Below are 21453 nucleotides of genomic sequence, written 5' to 3'. Positions count from 1 at the left end.
CCCAACTACAGGGTTCCTCCAGACAGACTACACTGGGCCCAACTACAGGGTTCCTCCAGACAGACTACACTGGGCCCAACTACAGGGTTCCTCCAGACAGACTACACTGGGCCCAACTACAGGGTTCCTCCAGGAATCTGAGATTAGTTCAGAGCTGCTCTCTCTCTCCATGTTCTCTATCCCTTTTCCTTGCCCTGCGTTGTTGGCTTTAGTTGCATATCTCCAGGTAATAATATCTCCAGGTAATACTCTACCACCTGTAGGATCCTTTTCATCATTCTCCCTCTGTGGGGTGTAAGCAGTCTTTTATCCAGTATGTCCCAAATCAGTCTTTTATCCAGTATGTCCTAAATCAGTCTTTTATCTAGTATGTCCTAAATCAGTCTTTTATCCACTATGTCCCAAATCAGTCTTTTATCCAGTATGTCCCAAATCAGTATTTTATCCAGTATGTCCCAAATCAGTCTTTTATCCAGTATGTCCCAAATCAGTCTTTTATCCAGTATGTCCCAAATCAGTCTTTTATCCAGTATGTCCCAAATCAGTCTTTTATCCAGTATGTCCCAAATCAGTCTTTTATCCAGTATGTCCCAAATCAGTCTTTTATCCAGTATGTCCCAAATCAGTCTTTTATCCAGTATGTCCCAAATCAGTCTTTTATCCAGTATGTCCCAAATCAGTCTTTTATCCAGTATGTCCCAAATCAGTCTTTTATCCAGTATGTCCCAAATCAGTCTTTTATCCAGTATGTCCCAAATCAGTCTTTATCCAGTATGTCCCAAATCAGTCTTTATCCAGTATGTCCCAAATCAGTCTTTATCCAGTATGTCCACTATGTCCCACTATGTCCCTGAGAGCAGAGAGGGTGGAGGAGGGATGAGAGCAGAGAGGGTGGAGGAGGGATGAGAGGGTGGAGGAGGGATGAGAGCAGAGAGGGTGGAGGAGTGAAGAGAGAAGAGAGGGTGGAGGAGGGATGAGAGCAGAGAGGGTGGAGGAGTGAAGAGAGAAGAGAGAGTGGAGGATTGAAGAGAGAAGAGAGGGTGGGGGAGGGATGAGAGCAGAGAGGGTGGAGGAGGGATGAGAGCAGAGAGGGTGGAGGAGGGATGAGAGCAGAGAGGGTGGAGGATTGAAGAGGGTGGAGGAGGGATGAGATCAGAGAGGGTGGAGGAGGGATGAAAGGGTGGAGGAGGGATGAGATCAGAGAGGGTGGTGGATTGAAGAGAGAAGAGAGGGTGGAGGAGGGATGAGATCAGAGAGGGTGGAGGAGGGATAAGGATCATCATTGCAGAAAAGAGAGAAGATGAAAAGAGAGCTAGAGAAGAAGAAGAGAGAGATAGTGACAAAAGAGAGAGAGCAGTAACCCAGAAAACGTTTCACACACCAAGCACCTCGGGAAACTGTGATACTCAAATAGAAACAATTAGACCAGATCTTCTGAATGAGGCTTAATGATCCCTCAACATCTCTGGAGGAAAGCGAAAGAGAAGGAGAGGCAGGGATGGAGAGGCAGGGATGGAGAGGGAGAGAAAGGGAAAGAGAGAGAGGGTGGAGGAGGGATGAGAAGAAGAGGCAGAGATGGAGAGGGAGAGAGAGGGATGGAGGGAGAGAGAGAAGGAGAGGCAGGAATGGAGAGGGATGGAGTGTGAGAGACAGGGAAAGAGAGAGAGGGACAGAGAGGGAGAGGGAGAAGGAGAGAGAAGGAGAGGCAGGGATGGAGAGGGAGAGAGAAGGGAGAGAGAGAGAGAGGGAGAGTGAGAAGAAGAAGAGAGAGGCAGAGATGGAGGGAGAGAGAGAAGGAGAGGCAGGAATGGAGAGGGATGGAGAGTGAGAGACAGGGAAAGAGAGAGAGGGACAGAGAGGGAGAGGGAGAAGGAGAGAGAAGGAGAGGCAGGGATGGAGAGGGAGAGAGAGGGAGAGAGAGAGGAGGCAGGGATGGAGAGGGAGAGTGAGAAGGAGAGGCAGGGATGGAGAGGGAGAGAGAGAAGGAGAGGGAGGGATGGAGAGGGAGAGAGAGGGATGGAGAGGGGAGAGATGGAGAGGGAGAGAGAGAAGGAGAGGGATGAGAGAGAGAGAGAGAGGAGAGGAGAAGGAGAGGGATAGAGAGAGGGAGAGACAGGGAGAGAGAGGAGAGGGAGAGAGAGAGGAGAGAGGGAGAGAGAGGAGAGAGGAAGGAGAGGGAGAGAGAGAAAGAGATGGAGAGGGAGAGAGAAGGAGAGGGATGGAGAGGGAGAGAGAGAAGGAGAGGGAGAGAGAAGGAGAGGGAGAGAGAGAGATGGAGAGGGAGAGAGAGAGGGAGAGGGAGAGAGGGAGAGAGAGAAGGAGAGGGATGTAGAGGGAGAGAGAGAAGGAGAGGGAGGAATGGAGAGGGATGGAGAGTGAGAGACAGGGAAAGAGAGAGAGGGACAGAGAGGGAGAGGGAGAAGGAGAGAGAAGGAGAGGCAGGGATGGAGAGGGAGAGAGAGAAGGAGAGGCAGGGATGGAGAGGGAGAGTGAGAAGGAGAGGGAGAGAGAGAAGGAGAGACAGGGATGGAGAAGGAGAAGGAGAGGCAGGGATGGAGAGGGAGAGAGAGGGAGAGTGAGAAGGAGAGAGAAGGAGAGGCAGGGATGGAGAGGGAGAGAGAGAAGGAGAGGGAGGGAGGGAGAGGGAGAGAGAGGGGTGGAGAGGGAGAGTGAGAGAGAGGGAGAGAGAGAAGGAGAGGGAGAGAGAGAAGGAGAGGGATAGAGAGAGGGAGAGAGAGAGGGAGAGAGAGAAGGAGAGGGAGAGAGAGATGGAGAGGGAGAGAGAGGAGAGAGAGAAGGAGAGGGAGAGAGAGAAGGAGAGGGAGAGAGAAGGAGAGGGATAGAGAGAGGGAGAGAGAGAGAAGGAGAGGGAGATAGAGAAGGAGAGGGAGAGAGAGAAGGAGAGGGAGAGAGAGAAGGAGATGGATAGAGAGAGGGAGAGAGAGAGAAGGAGAGGGAGAGAGAGAGATGGAGAGAGGGAGAGAAGGAGAGGGAGAGAGAGAGGGAGAGAGAGAAGGAGAGGGAGAGAGAAGGAGAGGGATGGAGAGGGAGAGATGCTGGGTAGAAAGGTGCATCTTGAGAAGACAGAGATTAAATGACTGTAGGCTTCTGTGTGTGTGTGTGTGTGTGTGTGTGTGTGTGTGTGTGTGTGTGTGTGTGTGTGTGTGTGTGTGTGTGTGTGTGTGTGTGTGTGTGTGTGTGTGTGTGTGTGGAGGTGTGGAGGTGCCTCTGTGTTTGTGTGTGTGCCTCTGTGCCAGGTGGTGATTATAAAAGAACATGGCCAAGATGTTCAAATGTTCATAGATGACCAGCCTGGTCAAATAATAAAAATCACAGTAGTTGTCAATGGTGCAGCAAATCAGCATCTCAGGAGTAGATGTCAGTTGGCTTTTCATAGCCGATCATTAAGAGTATCTCTACCACTACTGCTGTCTCTAGAGAGTTGAAAACAGCAGGTCTGGGACAGGTAGCGCGTCCGGTGAACAGGTCAGGATTCCATAGCCGCAGGCAGAGCAGTTGAAACTGGAGCAACAGCACGGCCAGGTGGACTGGGGACAGCAAGGAGTCATCATGCCAGGTAGTCCTGAGGCATGGTCCTAGGGCTCAGGTCCTCTGAGAGAAAGAGAAAGTGAGAGAAAAAGAGAGAGCATTAGAGAGAACATACTTAAATTCACACAGGACACCGGATAAGACAGGAGACGTACTCCAGATTTAACAAACTGACCCTAGCCCCCGACACATAAACTACTGCAGCATAAATACTAGAGGCTGAGACAGGAGGAGTCGGGAGACACTGTGGCCCCGACCGATGATACCACCAGACAGGGCCAAACAGGCAGGATATAAACCCACCCACTTTGCCAAAGCACAGCCCCCACACCACTAGAGGGATATCTTCAACCACCAACTTACTACCCTGAGACAAGGCCGAGTATAGCCCACAAAGATCTCCCTCACGGCACAACCCTAGGGGGGGGCACCAACCCAGACAGGAAGATCACGTCAGTGACTCAACCCACTCAAGTGACGCACCCCTCCTAGGGACGGTATGAAAGAGCCCTAGTAAGCCAGTGACTCAGCCCCCATAATAGGGTTAGAGGCAGAGAATCCCAATGGAGAGAGGGGAACCGGCCAGCAGAGACAGCAAGGGTGGTTCGTTGCTCCAGTGCCTTTCCGTTCACCTTCATACTCCTGGGCCAGACTACACTCAATCATAGCGGCTACTGAAGAGATGAATCTTCAATAAAGACTGAAAGGTTGAGACCGAGTCTACGTCTCTCACATGGGTAGGCAGACCATTCCATAAAAATGGAGCTCCTATATGAGAAAGCCCTGCCTCCAGCTGTACGTGTAGATATGTACGGCAGGACCAAATCAGAGAGATAGGTAGGAGCAAGCCCATGTAATGCTTTGTAGGTTAGCAGTAAAACCTTGAAATCAGCCCTTGTCTTAACAGGAAGCCAGTGTAGGGTGGCTAGCACTGGAGTAATATGATCACATTGTTGGGTTCTAGTCAGGAATCTAGCAGACATATTTAGCACTAACGGAAGTTTATTGAGTGCTTTATCCGGGTAGCTGTAGTCTAATCTAGAAGTAACAAAAGCATGGATTCGTTTTTCTGCATCATTTTTGCCATTTTGATTCTTGCAATGTTACGTAGATGGAAAAAAGCTGTCTTGATATGTAAGTCAAAAGAGATATCAGGGTCCAGAGAAAAGCAGAGGTCCTTCACAGTTTTATATGAGACGACTGTACAACCATCAAGATTAATTGTCAGATTCAACAGAAGATCTCTTTGTTTCTCGGGACCTAGAACAAGCGTCTCTGTTTTGTCAGAGTTTAAAAGTTTGCCGCCATCCACTTCCTTATGTCTGAAACACAGGCTTCCAGGGAGGGCAACTTTGGGGCTTCACCATGTTTCATCGAAATGTCGTCCGCATAGCAGTGAAAGTTAACATTATGTTTCCGAATGACATCACCAAGAGGTAAAATACTGTATATAGTGAAAACAAAAGTGGTCCTAAAACGGAGCCTTGAGGAACACCGAAATGTACAGTTCATTTGTCAGTGGATAAACCATCCACAGAAACAAATTGATATCTTTCCGACAGATAAGATCTAAACCAGGCCAGAACTTGTCCGTGTAGACCAATTTGGTTAATCTGCCTGCATCTAGCTGATCTAGGGTGTAATCATCAAATCAAATCAATTTTGTCACATACACATGGTTAGCAGATGTTAATGCGAGTGTAGCGAAATGCTTGTGCTTCTAGTTCCGACCATGCAGTAATAACCAACGAGTAATCTAACTAACAATTCCACTACAACTACCTGATACACACAAGTGTAAAGGAATTAATACGAATATGTACATAAAAATATATGAATGAGTGGTGGCCGAACGGCATAGGCAAGATGCAGTAGATGGTATAGAGTACAGTATATACATATGAGATTAGTAATGTAGGGTATGTAAACAAAGTGGCATAGTTTAAAGTGGCTAGTGAAAATTTAATTACATCAATTTTTCCATTATTAAAGTGAGCTGGAGTTGAGTCAGTGTCATTGACAGTGTGTTGGCAGCAGCCACTCGATGTTAGTGGTGGCTGTTTAACAGTCTGATGGCCTTGAGATAGAAGCTGTTTTTCAGTCTCTCGGCCCTCGCTTTGATGCACCTGTACTGACCTCGCCTTCAGGATGGTAGCGGGGTGAACAGGCAGTGGCTCGGGTGGTTGTTGTCCTTGATGATCTTTATGGCCTTCCTGTGACATCGGGTGGTGTAGGTTTCCTGGAGGGCAGGTAGTTTGCCCCCGGTGATGCGCTGTGCAGACCTCACTACCCTCTGGAGAGCCTTACGGTTGAGGGCGGTGCAGTTGCCGTACCAGGCGGTGATACAGCCCGCCAGGATGCTCTCGATTGTGCATCTGTAAAAGTTTGTGAGTGTTTTTGGTGACAAGCCGAATTTCTTCAGCCCCCTGAGGTTGAAGAGGCGCTGCTGCGCCTTCTTCACGATGCTGTCTGTGTGGGTGGACCAATTCAGTTTGTCCGTTATGTGTACGCCGAGGAACTTAAAACTTGCTACCCTCTCCACTACTGTCCCATCGATGTGGATAGGGGGTGCTCCCTCTGCTGTTTCCTGAAGTCCACAATCATCTCCTTAGTTTTGTTGACGTTGAGTGTGAGGATATTTTCCTGATACCACACTCCGAGGGCCCTCACCCCCTCCCTGTAGGCCGTCTCGTCGTTATTGGTAATCAAGCCTACCACTGTAGTGTCGTCTGCAAACTTGATGATTGAGTTGGAGGCGTGCGTGGCCACGCAGTCGTGGGTGAACAGGGAATATAGGAGAGGGCTCAGAACACACCCTTGTGGGGCCCCAGTGTTGAGGATCAGCAGGGTGGAGATGTTGTTGCCTACCCTCACCACCTGGGGGCGGCCCGTCAGGAAGTCCAGGACCCAGTTGCACAGGGCGGGGTCGAGACCCAGGGTCTCGAGCTTAATGACGAGTTTGGAGGGTACTGTGGTGTTATTAGTCCAACAGTTAGTCCAACAGTTGCAAACGAGAGTTTCTATTGGACGAATTCAGGTATGTTTAACCCTGTTTCGTACCATTTGCTTCCATTTAATAATTTATTTTCAACAGAATTGGCGGAATGAATACACCCCTGATCATACGCAAACACAGATCACTTTCATAGCAGCCACATACAAACAGCATGATCATGTGGTTCGTTGTATAATTCCTTCTTGCATCTCCACAATCTTCACTCACCTTTTCCCTTCGCTTGTGCACATCAGCTGTCTGTGACCAGGCAAAAAAACACATTTTCCAAGCCAAACCTTCATATAACCGCTAACCCATACACACAGCCTACTTCGTTGTCCCCATATTAGCTAACATCATAGTCAACATAGCTACCATAACTAACGCGTTAGTAAACCTGCTACAATTATGCAGTTATGTGTACAGTCAACAAGCAGTTTTGCAGTTACACCAGCGGGCCCCGGTGGCAATAAATTAATACAACCAAAAGCTTTCCTTGACTTGCAAGTTCCAGTGTTGGATAGCCATAGCCAGCTAACTAACATAGCATCCCTCTCTGTTGGATAGCCATAGCCAGCTAACTAACATAGCATCCCTCTCTGTTGGATAGCCAGCTAGCTAACATAGCATCCCTCTCTGTTGGATAGTCATAGCCAGCTAGCTAACATAGCATCCCTCTCTGTTGGATAGCCAGCTAGCTAACATAGCATCCCTCTCTGTTGGATAGCCATAGCCAGCTAACTAACATAGCATCCCTCTCTGTTGGATAGCCATAGCCAGCTAGCTAACATAGCATCCCTCTCTGTTGGATAGCCATAGCCAGCTAGCTAACATAGCATCCCTCTCTGTTGGATAGCCAGCTAGCTAACATAGCATCCCTCTCTGTTGGATAGCCATAGCCAGCTAGCTAACATAGCATCCCTCTCTGTTGGATAGCCAGCTAGCTAACATAGCATCCCTCTCTGTTGGATAGCCATAGCCAGCTAACTAACATAGCATCCCTCTCTGTTGGATAGCCATAGCCAGCTAGCTAACATAGCGTTCCTCTCTGTTTGAGCCGGGTGGTTGAGTAACTAAGTGAAAATAATTCAGTGAAATATCCTTTGATTGGGTGGACAACATGTCAGTTCATGCTGCAAGAGCTCTGATAGGTTGGAGGACGTCCTCTGGAAGTTGTCATAATTACCGTGTAAGTCTATAGAAGGGGGTGAAAGCCTCCTAGGTTTTGTATTGAAGTCAATGTACCCAGTGGAGGATGGAAGCTAGCTGTCCTCCGGCTACACCATGGTGCTACCCTACAGAGTGGCTGCTGAGGCTACTGTAGACGTTCTCTGCAAAACAATGTGTTTTAATAAATGATTTGGTGACATTGTTAATATATTTAGTACAGTTTTATGTGTTATTATTTTTTATGAAATACACTGAGGAGGATGGTCCTCATCTTCCTCATCTTAGGAGACTCCACTAGTGTGTGTGTGTGTGTGTGTTGTGTGTGTGTGTGTGTGTGTGTGTGTGTGTGTGTGTGTGTGTGTCTTTGTCATTGTGTATATGTGATGTGTAGAATACCACAGTCATTACCACGGAATCAATGTCTAGGTAATTAGCAGCCCTTTGACAGTAGAAGATGTATCACGTTTAACTGTATTACAGCATTATTCTATTATATTGATCAGACTATTAAACTAGCTGGACCTTTTATCCTGTTGTAATATCCTTCCCTGGATTAGATAGAGCATCGTGGGGACTAAAGCCTTGTTCACACTGCAGGCCTTAATGCACTGTGGGAACTAAAGCCTTGTTCACACTGCAGGCCTTAATGCACTGTGGGGACTAAAGCCTTGTTCACACTGCAGGCCTTAATGCACTGTGGGGACTAAAGCCTTGTTCACACTGCAGGCCTTAATGCAGTGTGGGGACTAAAGCCTTGTTCACACTGCAGGCCTTAATGCTCAAATCTGTTTCGTTTTTCAAATCTGTTTTGGAATACTGACTGTTCAAACAGCAACTTACAAGTAAATTACAAATAGGATGTCTGTGTTCAGACAGCAGTCATTTACTGACATGGCTACACTAGTTGTCATAGTAACGACGGGTGTGTGATCAGTGGTGAAGGCTGATTGATGGTGGTGCTTGTGCTTCCTATCACTCAGAAGTTATGTAACAAGCTAAGGATGACAATTATGCCTCGCCAGGGTCGTTTCCCAGCTGTAAAAATACTTTTAAAGCCTCAGAGGATCAGTTGATCCATCTTTTGTGCTAGCCACAGCAGTCAGCTAGCTAGGTAGCCACAGCAGTCAGCTAGCTAGGTAGCCACAGCAGTCAGCTAGCTAGGTAGCGGTATAGCTTTCTAGCACAGTCACTTATTTGTTTGTAAACAATGGACAAGCTACTTAGCTACCACATGTTCTTGTCAGACTGTCAACAGAGTAGCTAGCGAGCAACAAGATATGCCAAATAACAGTCTAAAAACCTAACAGACACAAGTAACATGTCCAGGAATCCGATTTTTATCTGATTTCAAATCACCTTCGAAGGTAGTTTGAAATGTGGCTTGAAATATTTGATTCAATGTGCTTTTTGGCTGTTCAGACTGCAGGAAAAATATCAGATACGAATCGGATGTGTATAAAAATAGGATTTCAGTCACTTCAAACTGCCAGTGTGCACAAGGCTTGATAGACTTGATTCATATGGCGGCCATTGCCCATTGACTAACGTTTGTTTCCACAATAACCTTCTAATTGTATAATTGTTTTACTGTGAATAAGGTCAATGACAGAGGTGTTGAACACACTTCCTGGAGGACCGTGTGTCTGGGTCATGGTTTTATCATGTCCTTTTCATTTGTGTCCATAACCAATTAATTACCTTAATTGAATAATCAAGCACAAGGGAGGAGCAAAAACCATCCGACACAGCCCTTCAGGAAGTGAGTTTGACTCTGCCCTTCAGGAAGTGAGTTTGACTCTGCCCTTCAGGAAGTGTGTTTGACTCTGCCCTTCAGGAAGTGAGTTTGACTCTGCCCTTCAGGAAGTGTGTTTGACTCTGCCCTTCAGGAAGTGAGTTTGACTCTGCCCTTCAGGAAGCAGTTTGACACTGCCCTTCAGGAAGTGAGTTTGACTCTGCCCTTCAGGAAGTGAGTTTGACTCTGCCTTTCAGGAAGTGAGTTTGACTCTGCCCTTCAGGAAGTGAGTTTGACTCTGCCCTTCAGGAAGTGAGTTTGACTCTGCCCTTCAGGAAGTGAGTTTGACTCTGCCCTTCAGGAAGTGAGTTTGACTCTGCCCTTCAGGAAGTAGTTTGACTCTGCCCTTCAGGAAGTGAGTTTGACTCTGCCCTTCAGGAAGTGAGTTTGACTCTGCCTTTCAGGAAGTGAGTTTGACTCTGCCTTTCAGGAAGTGAGTTTGACTCTGCCCTTCAGGAAGTGAGTTTGACTCTGCCCTTCAGGAAGTGAGTTTGACTCTGCCTTTCAGGAAGTGAGTTTGACTCTGCCCTTCAGGAAGTGAGTTTGAGGAAGTGAGTTTGACTCTGCCCTTCAGGAAGTGAGTTTGTTTGACTCTGCCTTTCAGGAACAGAGTTTGACTCTATTCAGGAAGTGAGTTTGACTCTCAGGAAGTGAGTTTGACTCTGCCCTTCAGGAAGTGAGTTTGACTCTGCCTTTCAGGAAGTGAGTTTGACTCTGCCCTTCAGGAAAGTTTGACTCTGCCCTTCAGGAAGTGAGTTTGACTCTGCCCTTCAGGAAGTGTGTTTGACACTGCCCTTCAGGAAGTGAGTTTGACTCTGCCCTTCAGGAAGTGTGTTTGACTCTGCCCTTCAGGAAGTATGTTTGACTCTGCCTTCAGGAAGTGAGTTTGACTCTGCCCTTCAGGAAGTATGTTTGACACTGCCCTTCAGGAAGTGAGTTTGACTCTGCCCTTCAGGAAGTGAGTTTGACTCTGCCCTTCAGGAAGTGTGTTTGACACTGCCCTTCAGGAAGTGAGTTTGACTCTGCCCTTCAGGAAGTGAGTTTGACTCTGCCCTGTGTCAGGAAGTGTGTTTGACACTGCCCTTCAGGAAGTGAGTTTGACTCTGCCCTTCAGGAAGTGAGTTTGACTCTGCCCTTCAGGAAGTGAGTTTGAACTGCCCTTCAGGAAGTGCAGTTTGACTGCCCTTCAGGAAGTATGTTTGACACTGCCCTTCAGGAAGTGAGTTTGACTTCTGACCTTTCAGGAAGTATGTTTGACTCTGCCCTTCAGGAAGTGAGTTTGACTCTGCCCTTCAGGAAGTGAGTTTGACTGCCCTTCAGGAAGTATGTTTGACACTGCCCTTCAGGAAGTGAGTTTGACTCTGCCCTTCAGGAAGTGAGTTTGACTGCCCTTCAGGAAGTGAGTTTGACTCTGCCCTTCAGGAAGTGAGTTTGACTGCCCTTCAGGAAGTATGTTTGACACTGCCCTTCAGGAAGTGAGTTTGACACTGCCCTTCAGGAAGTGAGTTTGACTCTGCCCTTCAGGAAGTGAGTTTGACTCTGCCCTTCAGGAAGTGAGTTTGACTCTGCCCTTCAGGAAGTGAGTTTTCTGCCCTTCAGGAAGTGAGTTTGACTCTGCCCTTCAGGAAGTGAGTTTGACTCTGCCCTTCAGTTTGAATAGTTTGACACTGCCCTTCAGGAAGTGAGTTTGACTCTGCCCTTCAGGAAGTGAGTTTGTTTGACACTGCCCTTCAGGAAGTAGTTTGACACTGCCCTTCAGGAAGTGAGTTTGACTGCCCTTCAGGAAATGTTTGACTCTGTTTGACACTGCCCTTCAGGAAGTGAGTTTGACTCTGCCCTTCAGGAAGTGAGTTTGACTCTGCCCTTCAGGAAGTGAGTTTGACTGCCCTTCAGGAAGTGAGTTTGACTCTGCCCTTCAGGAAGTTTGACTCTGTTTGACTCTGCCCTTCAGGAAGTTTGAGTTTGACTCTGCCCTTCAGGAAGTGAGTTTGACTCTGCCCTTCAGGAAGTGAGTTTGACTCTGCCCTTCAGGAAGTGAGTTTGACTCTGCCCTTCAGGAAGTGAGTTTGACTCTGCCCTTCAGGAAGTGTGTTTGACTCTGCCCTTCAGGAAGTGTGTTTGACTCTGCCCTTCAGGAAGTATGTTTGACTCTGCCCTTCAGGAAGTGAGTTTGACTCTGCCCTTCAGGAAGTGAGTTTGACTCTGCCCTTCAGGAAGTGAGTTTGACTCTGCCCTTCAGGAAGTGAGTTTGACTCTGCCCTTCAGGAAGTGAGTTTGACTCTGCCCTTCAGGAAGTGAGTTTGACTCTGCCCTTCAGGAAGTGAGTTTGACTCTGCCCTTCAGGAAGTGAGTTTGACTCTGCCCTTCAGGAAGTGAGTTTGACTCTGCCCTTCAGGAGCCCTTATGTTTGACTCTGCCCTTCAGGAAGTATGTTTGACTCTGCCCTTCAGGAAGTGAGTTTGACTGCCCTTCAGGAAGTGAGTTTGACTCTGCCCTTCAGGAAGTGAGTTTGACTGCCCTTCAGGAAGTGAGTTTGACTCTGCCCTTCAGAAGATGTTTGACTCTGCCCTTCAGGAAGTGAGTTTGACTGCCCTTCAGGAAGTGAGTTTGACTCTGCCCTTCAGTAAGTATGTTTGACTCTGCCCTTCAGGAAGTATGTTTGACTCTGCCCTTCAGTAAGTATGTTTGACTCTGCCCTTCAGGAAGTATGTTTGACTCTGCCCTTCAGGAAGTGAGTTTGACTCTGCCCTTCAGGAAGTGAGTTTGACTCTGCCCTTCAGGAAGTATGTTTGACTCTGCAGGAAGTGAGTTTGACTCTGCTGGTATGGGTTGAGGGTGTCTTCTGAAACATGTTTCTGACCAGAGTTTTGGTTTCTCTTATATGATCTCTCTTGTTTTCCGCTGTTTTCTTCCTGTCCCTTTATCATTTTATAAGCCTCATATGATCTATTTATGACCTTTCTCTGACCTTTCTTTGTTCTCCTTCTCTCTTCCCTCGCTCCATGTCTCCTGATTCCTCCTCCTCGATTATTTTATTTTCTTTGCCTCTTCCATGTGTCTCTCTCTCTCTCTCTCTCTCTCTCTCTCTCTCTCTCTCTCTCTCTCTCTCTCTCTCTCTCTCTCTCTCTCTCTCTCTCTCTCTCTCTCTCTGTTTCCCACTGTTTTCCGGCTGGCCAGCGAAGGGAAGATTGTGGTTCTGTCTTTGGCTATTGGTTTGGCTGAGCAAGATGACTTTGCCAATATCCCTGATCCAATCACCTCCATGCAGGAAGCACCACCAGCCAATCAGGAAGCACTTCCTCCTCCACCTGACAAGAGGTACCAGTCACAGTGTGAGAGAGATGTGTGTGTGTGTGAGATGTGTGTGTGTGTATGTGTGTGTGTGTGTGTGTGTGTGTGTGTGTGTGTGTGTGTGTGTGTGTGTGTGTGTGTGTGTGTGTGAGAGAGATTTATAACAGAGAGCTGTGTGTGTGTACAAGAGAGAGGTGTGTGTGTGTGTGTGCGTGCGTAAGTGTGTGTGTGGAAGAGACTGAGAATTGGGACGGAAATGGGTGTAAGAGAGACAAGGACAGATAGCAGGTCTGTTATTACTGATGTGTCATTGCAGTAGGTATAGTTGGTAGATAGCAGGTCTGTTATTACTGATGTGTCATTGCAGTAGGTATAGTAGGTAGATAGCAGGTCTGTTATTACTGATGTGTCATTACAGTAGGTATAGTAGAGTATGTTGGTTTCCACAGTCTGGTCACCCCTGATAGAAGTCATTATTCAACGTCCATTGATGTCTGAGGACGTTAGGAGAGGATGTGGAAACCGGCCACTAGGGGCACCACTGTTACCTTCCAGTAGGTTTAGGTTGTCAAAGTGGAAGGGGACAGGGGAAGGGGACAGGGGATGGGGACAGGGGATGGGGACAGGGGACAGGGGTCGGGGACAGGGGACGGGGTCGGGGATAGCGAATGTGCCTCTGATTCCAATAGATGCAAGTTCGAATCCAGAAAGTTGATCTTGATTTTTTTTTTTTTTTAAACCTTATTATTAACCCCAAACCTTAACCATAGAAATTCAGAGTTAATGCCTAAACTTAACCTTAAACACTTTGACATTAGACTTTGAAACCACTTTGAAATGTTAGATTTGAGAAACGTGGATGAAGATACATTATGGAGTGTGAGAGCTTGTTGGGTTTCCAACCAAGGCTGTCTACCGAATGAACCAATCTAGAGGTCTTGTCTTGACATTACAGACTTCATGCAGTTTCATTGTGAGACCTTGTGAGAGCAAATTACAATGAGATGACTGATAAACAGCCAGTCAAGGAGTCCACAGCAGGACAATGAGATGACTCATTAAACAGCCAGTCAAGGAGACCACAGCAGGACAATTTAATTTATTTTTATTTTTATTTCACCTTTATTTAACCAGGTAGGCTAGTTGAGAACAAGTTCTCATTTGCAACTGCGACCTGGCCAAGATAAAGCATAGCAGTGTGAACAGACAACACAGAGTTACACATGGAGTAAACAATTAACAAGTCAATAACACAGTAGAAAAAAAGGGGAGTCTATATACATTGTGTGCAAAAGGCATGAGGAGGTAGGCGAATAATTACAATTTTGCAGATTAATAACACTGGAGTGATAAATGATCAGATGGTCATGTACAGGTAGAGATATTGGTGTGCAAAAGAGCAGAAAAGTAAATAAATAAAAACAGTATGGGGATGAGGTAGGTAGTTGGATGGGCTATTTACAGATGGACTATGTACAGCTGCAGCGATCGGTTAGCTGCTCAGATAGCTGATGTTTGAAGTTGGTGAGGGAAATGTAAGTCTCCAGCTTCAGCGATTTTTGCAATTTGTTCCAGTCACTGGCAGCAGAGAACTGGAAGGAAAGGCGGCCAAAGGAGGTGTTGGCTTTTGGGATGATCAGTGAGATACACCTGCTGGAGCGCGTGCTACGGATGGGTGTTGCCATCGTGACCAGTGAACTGAGATAAGGCGGAGCTTTACCTAGCATGGACTTGTAGATGACCTGGAGCCAGTGGGTCTGGCGACGAATATGTAGCGAGGGCCAGCCGACTAGAGCATACAAGTCGCAGTGGTGGGTGGTATAAGGTGCTTTAGTGACAAAACGGATGGCACTGTGATAAACTGCATCCAGTATGCTGAGTAGAGTGTTGGAAGCAATTTTGTAGATGACATCGCCGAAGTCGAGGATCGGTAGGATAGTCAGTTTTACAAGGGTAAGTTTGGCGGCGTGAGTGAAGGAGGCTTTGTTGCGGAATAGAAAGCCGATTCTTGATTTGATTTTCGATTGGAGATGTTTGATATGAGTCTGGAAGGAGAGTTTACAGTCTAGCCAGACACCTAGGTACTTATAGATGTCCACATATTCTAGGTCGGAACCATCCAGGGTGGTGATGCTGGTCAGGCGTGCGGGTGCAGGCAGCGAACGGTTGAAAAGCATGCATTTGGTTTTACTAGCCTTTAAGAGCAGTTGGAGGCCACGGAAGGAGTGTTGTATGGCAATGAGATGACTGTTAACCAGCCAGTCAAGGAGACCACAGCAGAACAATGAGTTGACTGATTAAACAGCCAGTCAAGGAGACCACAGCAGGACAATGAGATGACTGATTAAACAGCCAGTCAAGGAGACCACAGCAGGACAATGAGATGACTGATTAAACAGCCAGTCAGGAGACCACAGCAGGACAATGAGATGACTGATAAAACAGCCAGTCAAGGAGACCATAGCAGTACAATGAGATGACTGATTAAACAGCCAGTCGGGAGACCACAGCAGGACAATGAGATGACTGATAAAACAGGCAGTGAAGTGAAGAAGGGAGATAAGGGAGGGAGAAGGGAGATAAGAGGTGAATAGTAAAGGAGTAACCCAGCTGTTATCTCCCGTCTGGACTGCTGCTACTTAATGTGACTGTGTGCTACTGATATCTGTCTCACCTGCAGGTGAATACACTATGGTCGTTCTGGATACGAGTGTCTGCTAAATGACTAAACCATAAATGATGTAAAGCTGTAGTAATGCAGTACTAACCCAGTACTAACCCAGTAGTAATGCAGTACTAACCCAGTAGTAATGCAGTAGTAACGCAGTACTAACCCAGTAGTAATGCAGTAGTAATGCAGTACTAACCCAGTAGTAATGCAGTACTAACCCAGTAGTAATGCAGTACTAACTAACCCAGTAGTAATGCAGTACTAACCCAGTACTAACCCAGTAGTAATGCAGTACTAACCCAGTACTAACCCAGTAGTAATGCAGTACTAACCCAGTACTAACCCAGTAGTAATGCAGTAGTAATGCAGTACTAACCCAGTACTAACCCAGTAGTAATGCAGTACTAACCCAGTACTAACCCAGTAGTAATGCAGTACTAACCCAGTACTAACCCATTAGTAATGCAGTACTAACCCAGTACTAACCCAGTAGTAATGCAGTACTAACCCAGTAGTAATGCAGTACTAACCCAGTAGTAATGCAGTACTAACCCAGTAGTAATGCAGTACTAACTCAGTACTAACCCAGTAGTAATGCAGTACTAACCCAGTACTAACCCAGTAGTAATGCAGTACTAACCCAGTAGTAATAAAGTACTAACTCAGTAGTAATGCAGTACTAACCCAGTACTAACCCAGTAGTAACGCAGTACTAACCCAGTACTAACCCAGTAGTAATGCAGTACTAACTCAGTACTAACCCAGTAGTAATGCAGTACTAACCCAGTACTAACCCAGTAGTAATGCAGTACTAACCCAGTAGTAATGCAGTACTAACCCAGTAGTAATGCAGTACTAACCCAGTAGTAATGCAGTACTAACTCAGTACTAACTCAGTACTAACCCAGTAGTAAAGCAGTACTAACCCAGTAGTAATGCAGTTGTAATGCAGTACTAAAGCAGTAGTAAAGCAGTACTAGTGCAGTACTAAAGCAGTAGTAAAGCAGTACTAGTGCAGTACTAAAGCAGTACTAAAGCAGTAGTAAAGCAGTACTAGTGCAGTACTAAAGCAGTAGTAAAGCAGTACTAGTGCAGTACTAAAGCAGTACTAAAGCAGTACTAGTGCAGTACTAAAGCAGTAGTAAAGCAGTACTAGTGCAGTACTAACCCAGTACTAACCCAGTAGTAATGCAGTACTAAAGCAGTACTAACCCAGTAGTAAAGCAGTACTAAAGCAGTACTAACCCAGTAGTAAAGCAGTACTAAAGCAGTAGTAATGCAGTACTAAAGCAGTACTAACCCAGTAGTAAAGCAGTACTAACCCAGTAGTAAAGCAGTACTAGTGCAGTACTAACCCAGTACTAACCCAGTTGTAATGCAGTACTAAAGCAGTACTAACCCAGTAGTAAAGCAGTACTAAAGCAGTACTAACCCAGTAGTAAAGCAGTACTAAAGCAGTAGTAAAGCAGTACTAACCCAGTAGTAATGTGGTACTAAAGCAGTACTAAAGCAGTATTAATGTGGTACTAAAGCAGTACTAAAGCAGTACTAACCCAGTAGTAATGCAGTAGTAAAGCAGTACTAATGCAGTACTAAAGCAGTACTAATGCAGTACTAACCTAGTGCTAATGCAGTACTAATGCAGTAGTAATGTGGTAGTAAAGCAGTACTAATGTCGTACTAAAGCAGTACTAATGCCGTACTAAAGCAGTACTAGTGCACTTCTGTAAAGGGTCCTCTTTTCAAAAGTAGTGCACTATATTGGGAATAGGGTGCCATTTAAGACACACACTAATGACCTGGCATCCTGCGTTAGTGTTCTCCTCTTCTCCAGTATCTTCCTACATTATTCTCTCTTTCTTCTCTTCAGTCAATCTCTCCTCTGCTCTCCCCCTTGGCATTTATTGGTTTTATCTCCCTTGTTATATAGCTGTGGCTACCGAGTCTTTCTACCTCGTCGTGTGTTCTTTATTATTTTATTTATTTTATTTTTCTCGTTTTATAGCTCCTTCATTAGCTTATTTTCTTCCATGCCTCCGGTGCTGCTTCTCTGAGAGTCCCATCTCTCGTTCTCGGGTGCTCTCTCTCCCCCACCCTCTCCCTCTCACTCTCTCTCTCTCCTTCTCTCTCCTTCTCTCTCCCCCACCCTCTCTCTCTTTCTCTCTCCCCCTCTCTCTCTATCTCGCTCTCTCTCTCTTTCTCTCTCCCCCACCCTCTCGCTCTCTTCTCTCTATCTCTCCCCACACCCTCTCGCTCTATCTCTCTCTCTCTCTCTCTCTCTCTCTCTCTCTCTTCTCTCTCCAACACCCTCTCTCGCTCTTTCTCGCTCTCTCTCTCTACCTCTCTTTCTCTCCCCCACCCTCTCTATCTCTCCCCCACCCTCTCTCTCTCCCCCCACCCCTCTCTCTCTCTCTCTCGGTCTCTCTCTCTCTCTCTCGCTCTCTCTCTCCCCCACCCTCTCTCTCTCTTCCCCCACCCTCTCTATCTCTCTCTCTCTTAATCGCTCCACATCGAGTTACCCAAAGAGTCTCCTCATTATCCAGAAACATGCTAGTCACTTATGTAACCACTCTGAACCACACTGCTATAAATATAGCTTTTCCTGGACAGACAGGCAGACACCTCACATAACAAAGATAGGCTGCCGAAATGTCTGAATATCTTTAAGGATTTCCAGACATCCAAGAGATGACTGCCTTCATCTGTTAGATCCCCTCTCTCTCTCTGTCTCCCCCCACCCCCTCTCTCTCCCCTCTCTCTGTCTCTCTCTCTGTCTCTCTCTGTCTCTCTCTCTGTCTCCCCCCACCCTCTCTCTCTCCCCTCTCTCTGTTTCCCCCCACCCTCTCTCTCTCCCTCTCTCTGTCTCTCTCTGTCTCTCTCTCTGTCTCCCTCTCTCTCTCCCCTCTCTCTGTCTCTCTCTGTCTCTCTCTGTCTCTCTCTCTGTCTCCCCCACCCTCTCTCTCTCCCCTCTCTCTGTTTCCCCCCCACCCCTCTCTCTCTCCCCTCTCTCTGTCTCTCTCTGTCTCTCTCTCTGTCTCCCCCTCTCTCTCTCCCCCCTCTCTCTCTCTCTCTGTCTCCCCCCACCCTCTCTCTCTCCTCTCTCTGTCTCCCCCACCCCTCTCTCTCCCCTCTCTCTGTCTCTCTCTCTGTCTCCCCTCTCTCTCTCCCCTCTCTCTGTCACTTTCTCTGTCTCCCCCACCCCCTCTCTCTCTCTCCCCCACCCTCTCTCTGTCTCTCTCTGTCTCTCTCTGTCTCCCTCTCTCTCTCCCTCTCTCTGTCTCTCTCTGTCTCTCTCTCTGTCTCCCCCCACCCTCTCTCTCTCTCCTCTCTCTATCTCCCCCACCCCCCTCTATCCCCCTCTCTCTGTCTCTCTCTCTGTCTCCCTCTCTCTGTCTCTCTCTCTGTCTCTCTCTCTGTCTCCCCCACCCTCTCTCTCCCCTCTCTCTGTCTCTCTCTCTGTCTCCCCACCCTCTCTCTCTCCCCTCTCTCTGTCTCCCCCACCCCTCTCTCTCTCTCCCCTCTCTCTGTCTCTCTCTGTCTCTCTCTCTGTCTCCCCCCCCCTCTCCCCCTCTCTGTCTCCCCTCTCTCTCTCTCCTCTCTCTCTGTCTCTCTCTGTCTCCCCCCACCCTCTCTCTGTCTCCCCCCACCCTCTCTCTGTCTCCCATTCTTCTTCTCTTTCTTCTCTTTCTCTTTCTCTCTCTTCTTTCTCTCTCTTTCTCTTCTCTCTCTCTTTCTTTCTTCTTGTCTTCTCTCTGTCTCTTCTTCCTCTCTTCTTCTTCTCTTCTCTCTCTCTCTCTCTTCTCTCTCTCTTTCTCTCTGTCTCTCTTCTCTTTCTCTCTTTCTCTCTCTCTCTTCTTCTTCTCTTCTTCTCTCTTCTCTCTTTCTTTCTCTCTCTCTTCTTTTCTCTTCTCTCTTCTCTTCTCTTCTTCTCTTCTTTCTCTTTCTTCTCTCTTCTTTCTTTCTTCTCTCTTCTTTCTTTCTCTTCTCTCTCTTCTCTCTTCTCTCTCTTCTTCTTTCTTCTTCTTTCTTCTCTCTCTCTTCTCTCTCTTCTCTTCTTTCTCTTCTCTTTCTCTCTCTTCTCTCTTCTCGTCTCTCTCTTCTCTTCTCTTCTCTCTTCTTCTCTCTTTCTCTCTTCTCTTCTCTTTCTCTTCTCTCTTCTTCTCTCTCTCTCTCTCTCTCTCTCTGCCTTTTCTTCGCTTCTCTTCTTCTTTCTTCTCTCTTCTCTTCTCTTCTTCTTCTTTCATTTCGCTCCCTCTTCTTTCTCTCTCTCTTCTTCTTCTCTCTCTCTTTCTCTGTCTCTCTCTCTTCTCTCTCTCTTCTCTCTCTCTCTTCTCTCTCTTTCTCTCTCTCTGTCTCTCTCTGTCTCTCTCTCCCTCTCTTTCTCTCTCTCTCTTCTCTAGACCTTCTTCTTCTCTTCTTTCTTCCCCTTCCTTCTTTCTCTTCATTTTCTTCTTCTCTTTCTCTCTTCTCTTTTTCCTTCTCTCATTCTCTCTCTTCTCTCTCATCATTCTCTTCTTTTCTCTTCTCATTTCTCTCTCTTTCTTTCTCTTCATTTCTTCTCTTTCTCTTCTTTCTCTCTCTCTCTCTTTCTCTTTCTTCTTCTCTTCCTTCTCTTTTCTTCTTCTTCTTCTCTTCTCTCTCTTTCTTTCTCTTTCTCTTCTTCTCTTTCTCTTCTTCTTGTCTTCTCTTCTTTCTCTCTTCTCTTCATTTCTCTTCTCTTCTCTTTCTCTCTCTCTCATCTCTCTCTTCCTCTTCTCTCTCTCTCTTACCTCTCTCGCTCTCTCTTCTCTTCTCTCTCTTCTCTTTGCTTCTCTACTTTTGGCTTCTCTTCTCTCTCTCTCTCTCTCTTCTCTTTTTCTTTCTCTTCTTCTTCTTCTTTTCTTCTTTCTCTTCTTTCTTCTTTCTTCTCTTCCTCTTCTCTTCTTCTCTTCTTCTTCTTCTGTTCTTCTTCTCTTTCTCTTTCTCTTCTCTCTTCTCTTCTCTTCTGTCTCTCTTCTTCTTCTCTTCTCTTCTTCTTCTGTCTCTCTTCTCTTCTTCTTCGCTTCTTTCTCCAGTTTTTTCTCTGTTTTCTCCGCCTGCTTCCTTCTTTTCTTCTTTCTCTTCTTTCCGCCTTCTCTCCAGCTTTTCTTCCGCTTTCTTCTTCTTCTCTCGCTTCTCTGCTTCTTCCTTCCTTTTCTTCATTTCTTTCTTCAGCTTTTCTTCTGTTTCTCTTCTCCGCGCCTTCATCTTTTCTCGCCTTCTCTGCTCGTCTCTTCTTCTGAGTTTGATTTGGTTCAGGTGTTGATATCCACAGGTTCTCTGATTCAGCTGAGCCACTTCACTATCACATCGCACATGAAACCTGTGTGTGTGTGCATTTATCCTAGCTCACCACCATTTAACCCAATAAAGATCATTCCCACCACCTAATGCCCTGATGGATCGATGGACCAGCCCTGCTTGACCAAGATACTGCTAAAAACATGCAGGAACACACACACACACACACACACACAGTACACACACACACACAATACACTGTCTTTATGCTTTTCCTGCTTCTGCTCACTGATATGAGCACACACATTTCTCTTCTTCTTTTCTTCTCTTCTTCTTTCTTCTGTCTTCTCTTCTCTGTCTTTCTCTTGTTCTCTTTCTCTCTTCTTTGTCTTTCTTTCTTTCTCTCTTTTCTTTCTTTCTTTCTCTTCTCTTTCCTCTTTTCTCTTTCTGTCTCTTTCCTTTCTTCTTTCTTTCTTCTTCTTCTTTCTGTCTTTCTTCTTTTCTTCTTCTTCTCTCCTTTCTTCTTTCTTTCTCTCTTCCTTTCTGTCTCTCTCTTCTCCGTCTTCTCTTTCTCTGTCTTCTCTCTCTCTTCTCTCGCCTTCTCTTTGTCTCTCTTCTCTCTTCTCGTCCTTTCTCTCTGTCTTCTTTCATCTCTGCTTTCTCTCTGTCTTCCTCTGTCTTTCTCTTCTTCTCTCTCTTTCTCTCGATCTTCTCTTCTCTGTTCTT

General features: G+C 46.5%; 1 protein-coding gene across 1 annotated transcript in view; it reads left to right on the top strand.

The window, feature by feature from the left end:
• LOC112240510 (synaptotagmin-7-like) overlaps positions 1-21453 on the top strand; it is a 140002-nt gene that overhangs the window by 43313 nt on the left and 75236 nt on the right. Inside the window, exon 3 of the mRNA XM_042301985.1 lies at positions 12684-12824. Coding sequence (XP_042157919.1) covers positions 12684-12824 — 141 coding nt within the window. The remainder of the gene's footprint in view (positions 1-12683; positions 12825-21453) is intronic.

This window comes from Oncorhynchus tshawytscha, linkage group LG19 (assembly GCF_018296145.1).
Source record: "Oncorhynchus tshawytscha isolate Ot180627B linkage group LG19, Otsh_v2.0, whole genome shotgun sequence".
Taxonomy (NCBI): Eukaryota; Metazoa; Chordata; class Actinopteri; order Salmoniformes; family Salmonidae; genus Oncorhynchus; species Oncorhynchus tshawytscha.
The sequence above is the reverse complement of the archived record's forward strand: the minus strand, read 5'-3'. Positions and strand labels throughout refer to the sequence as shown.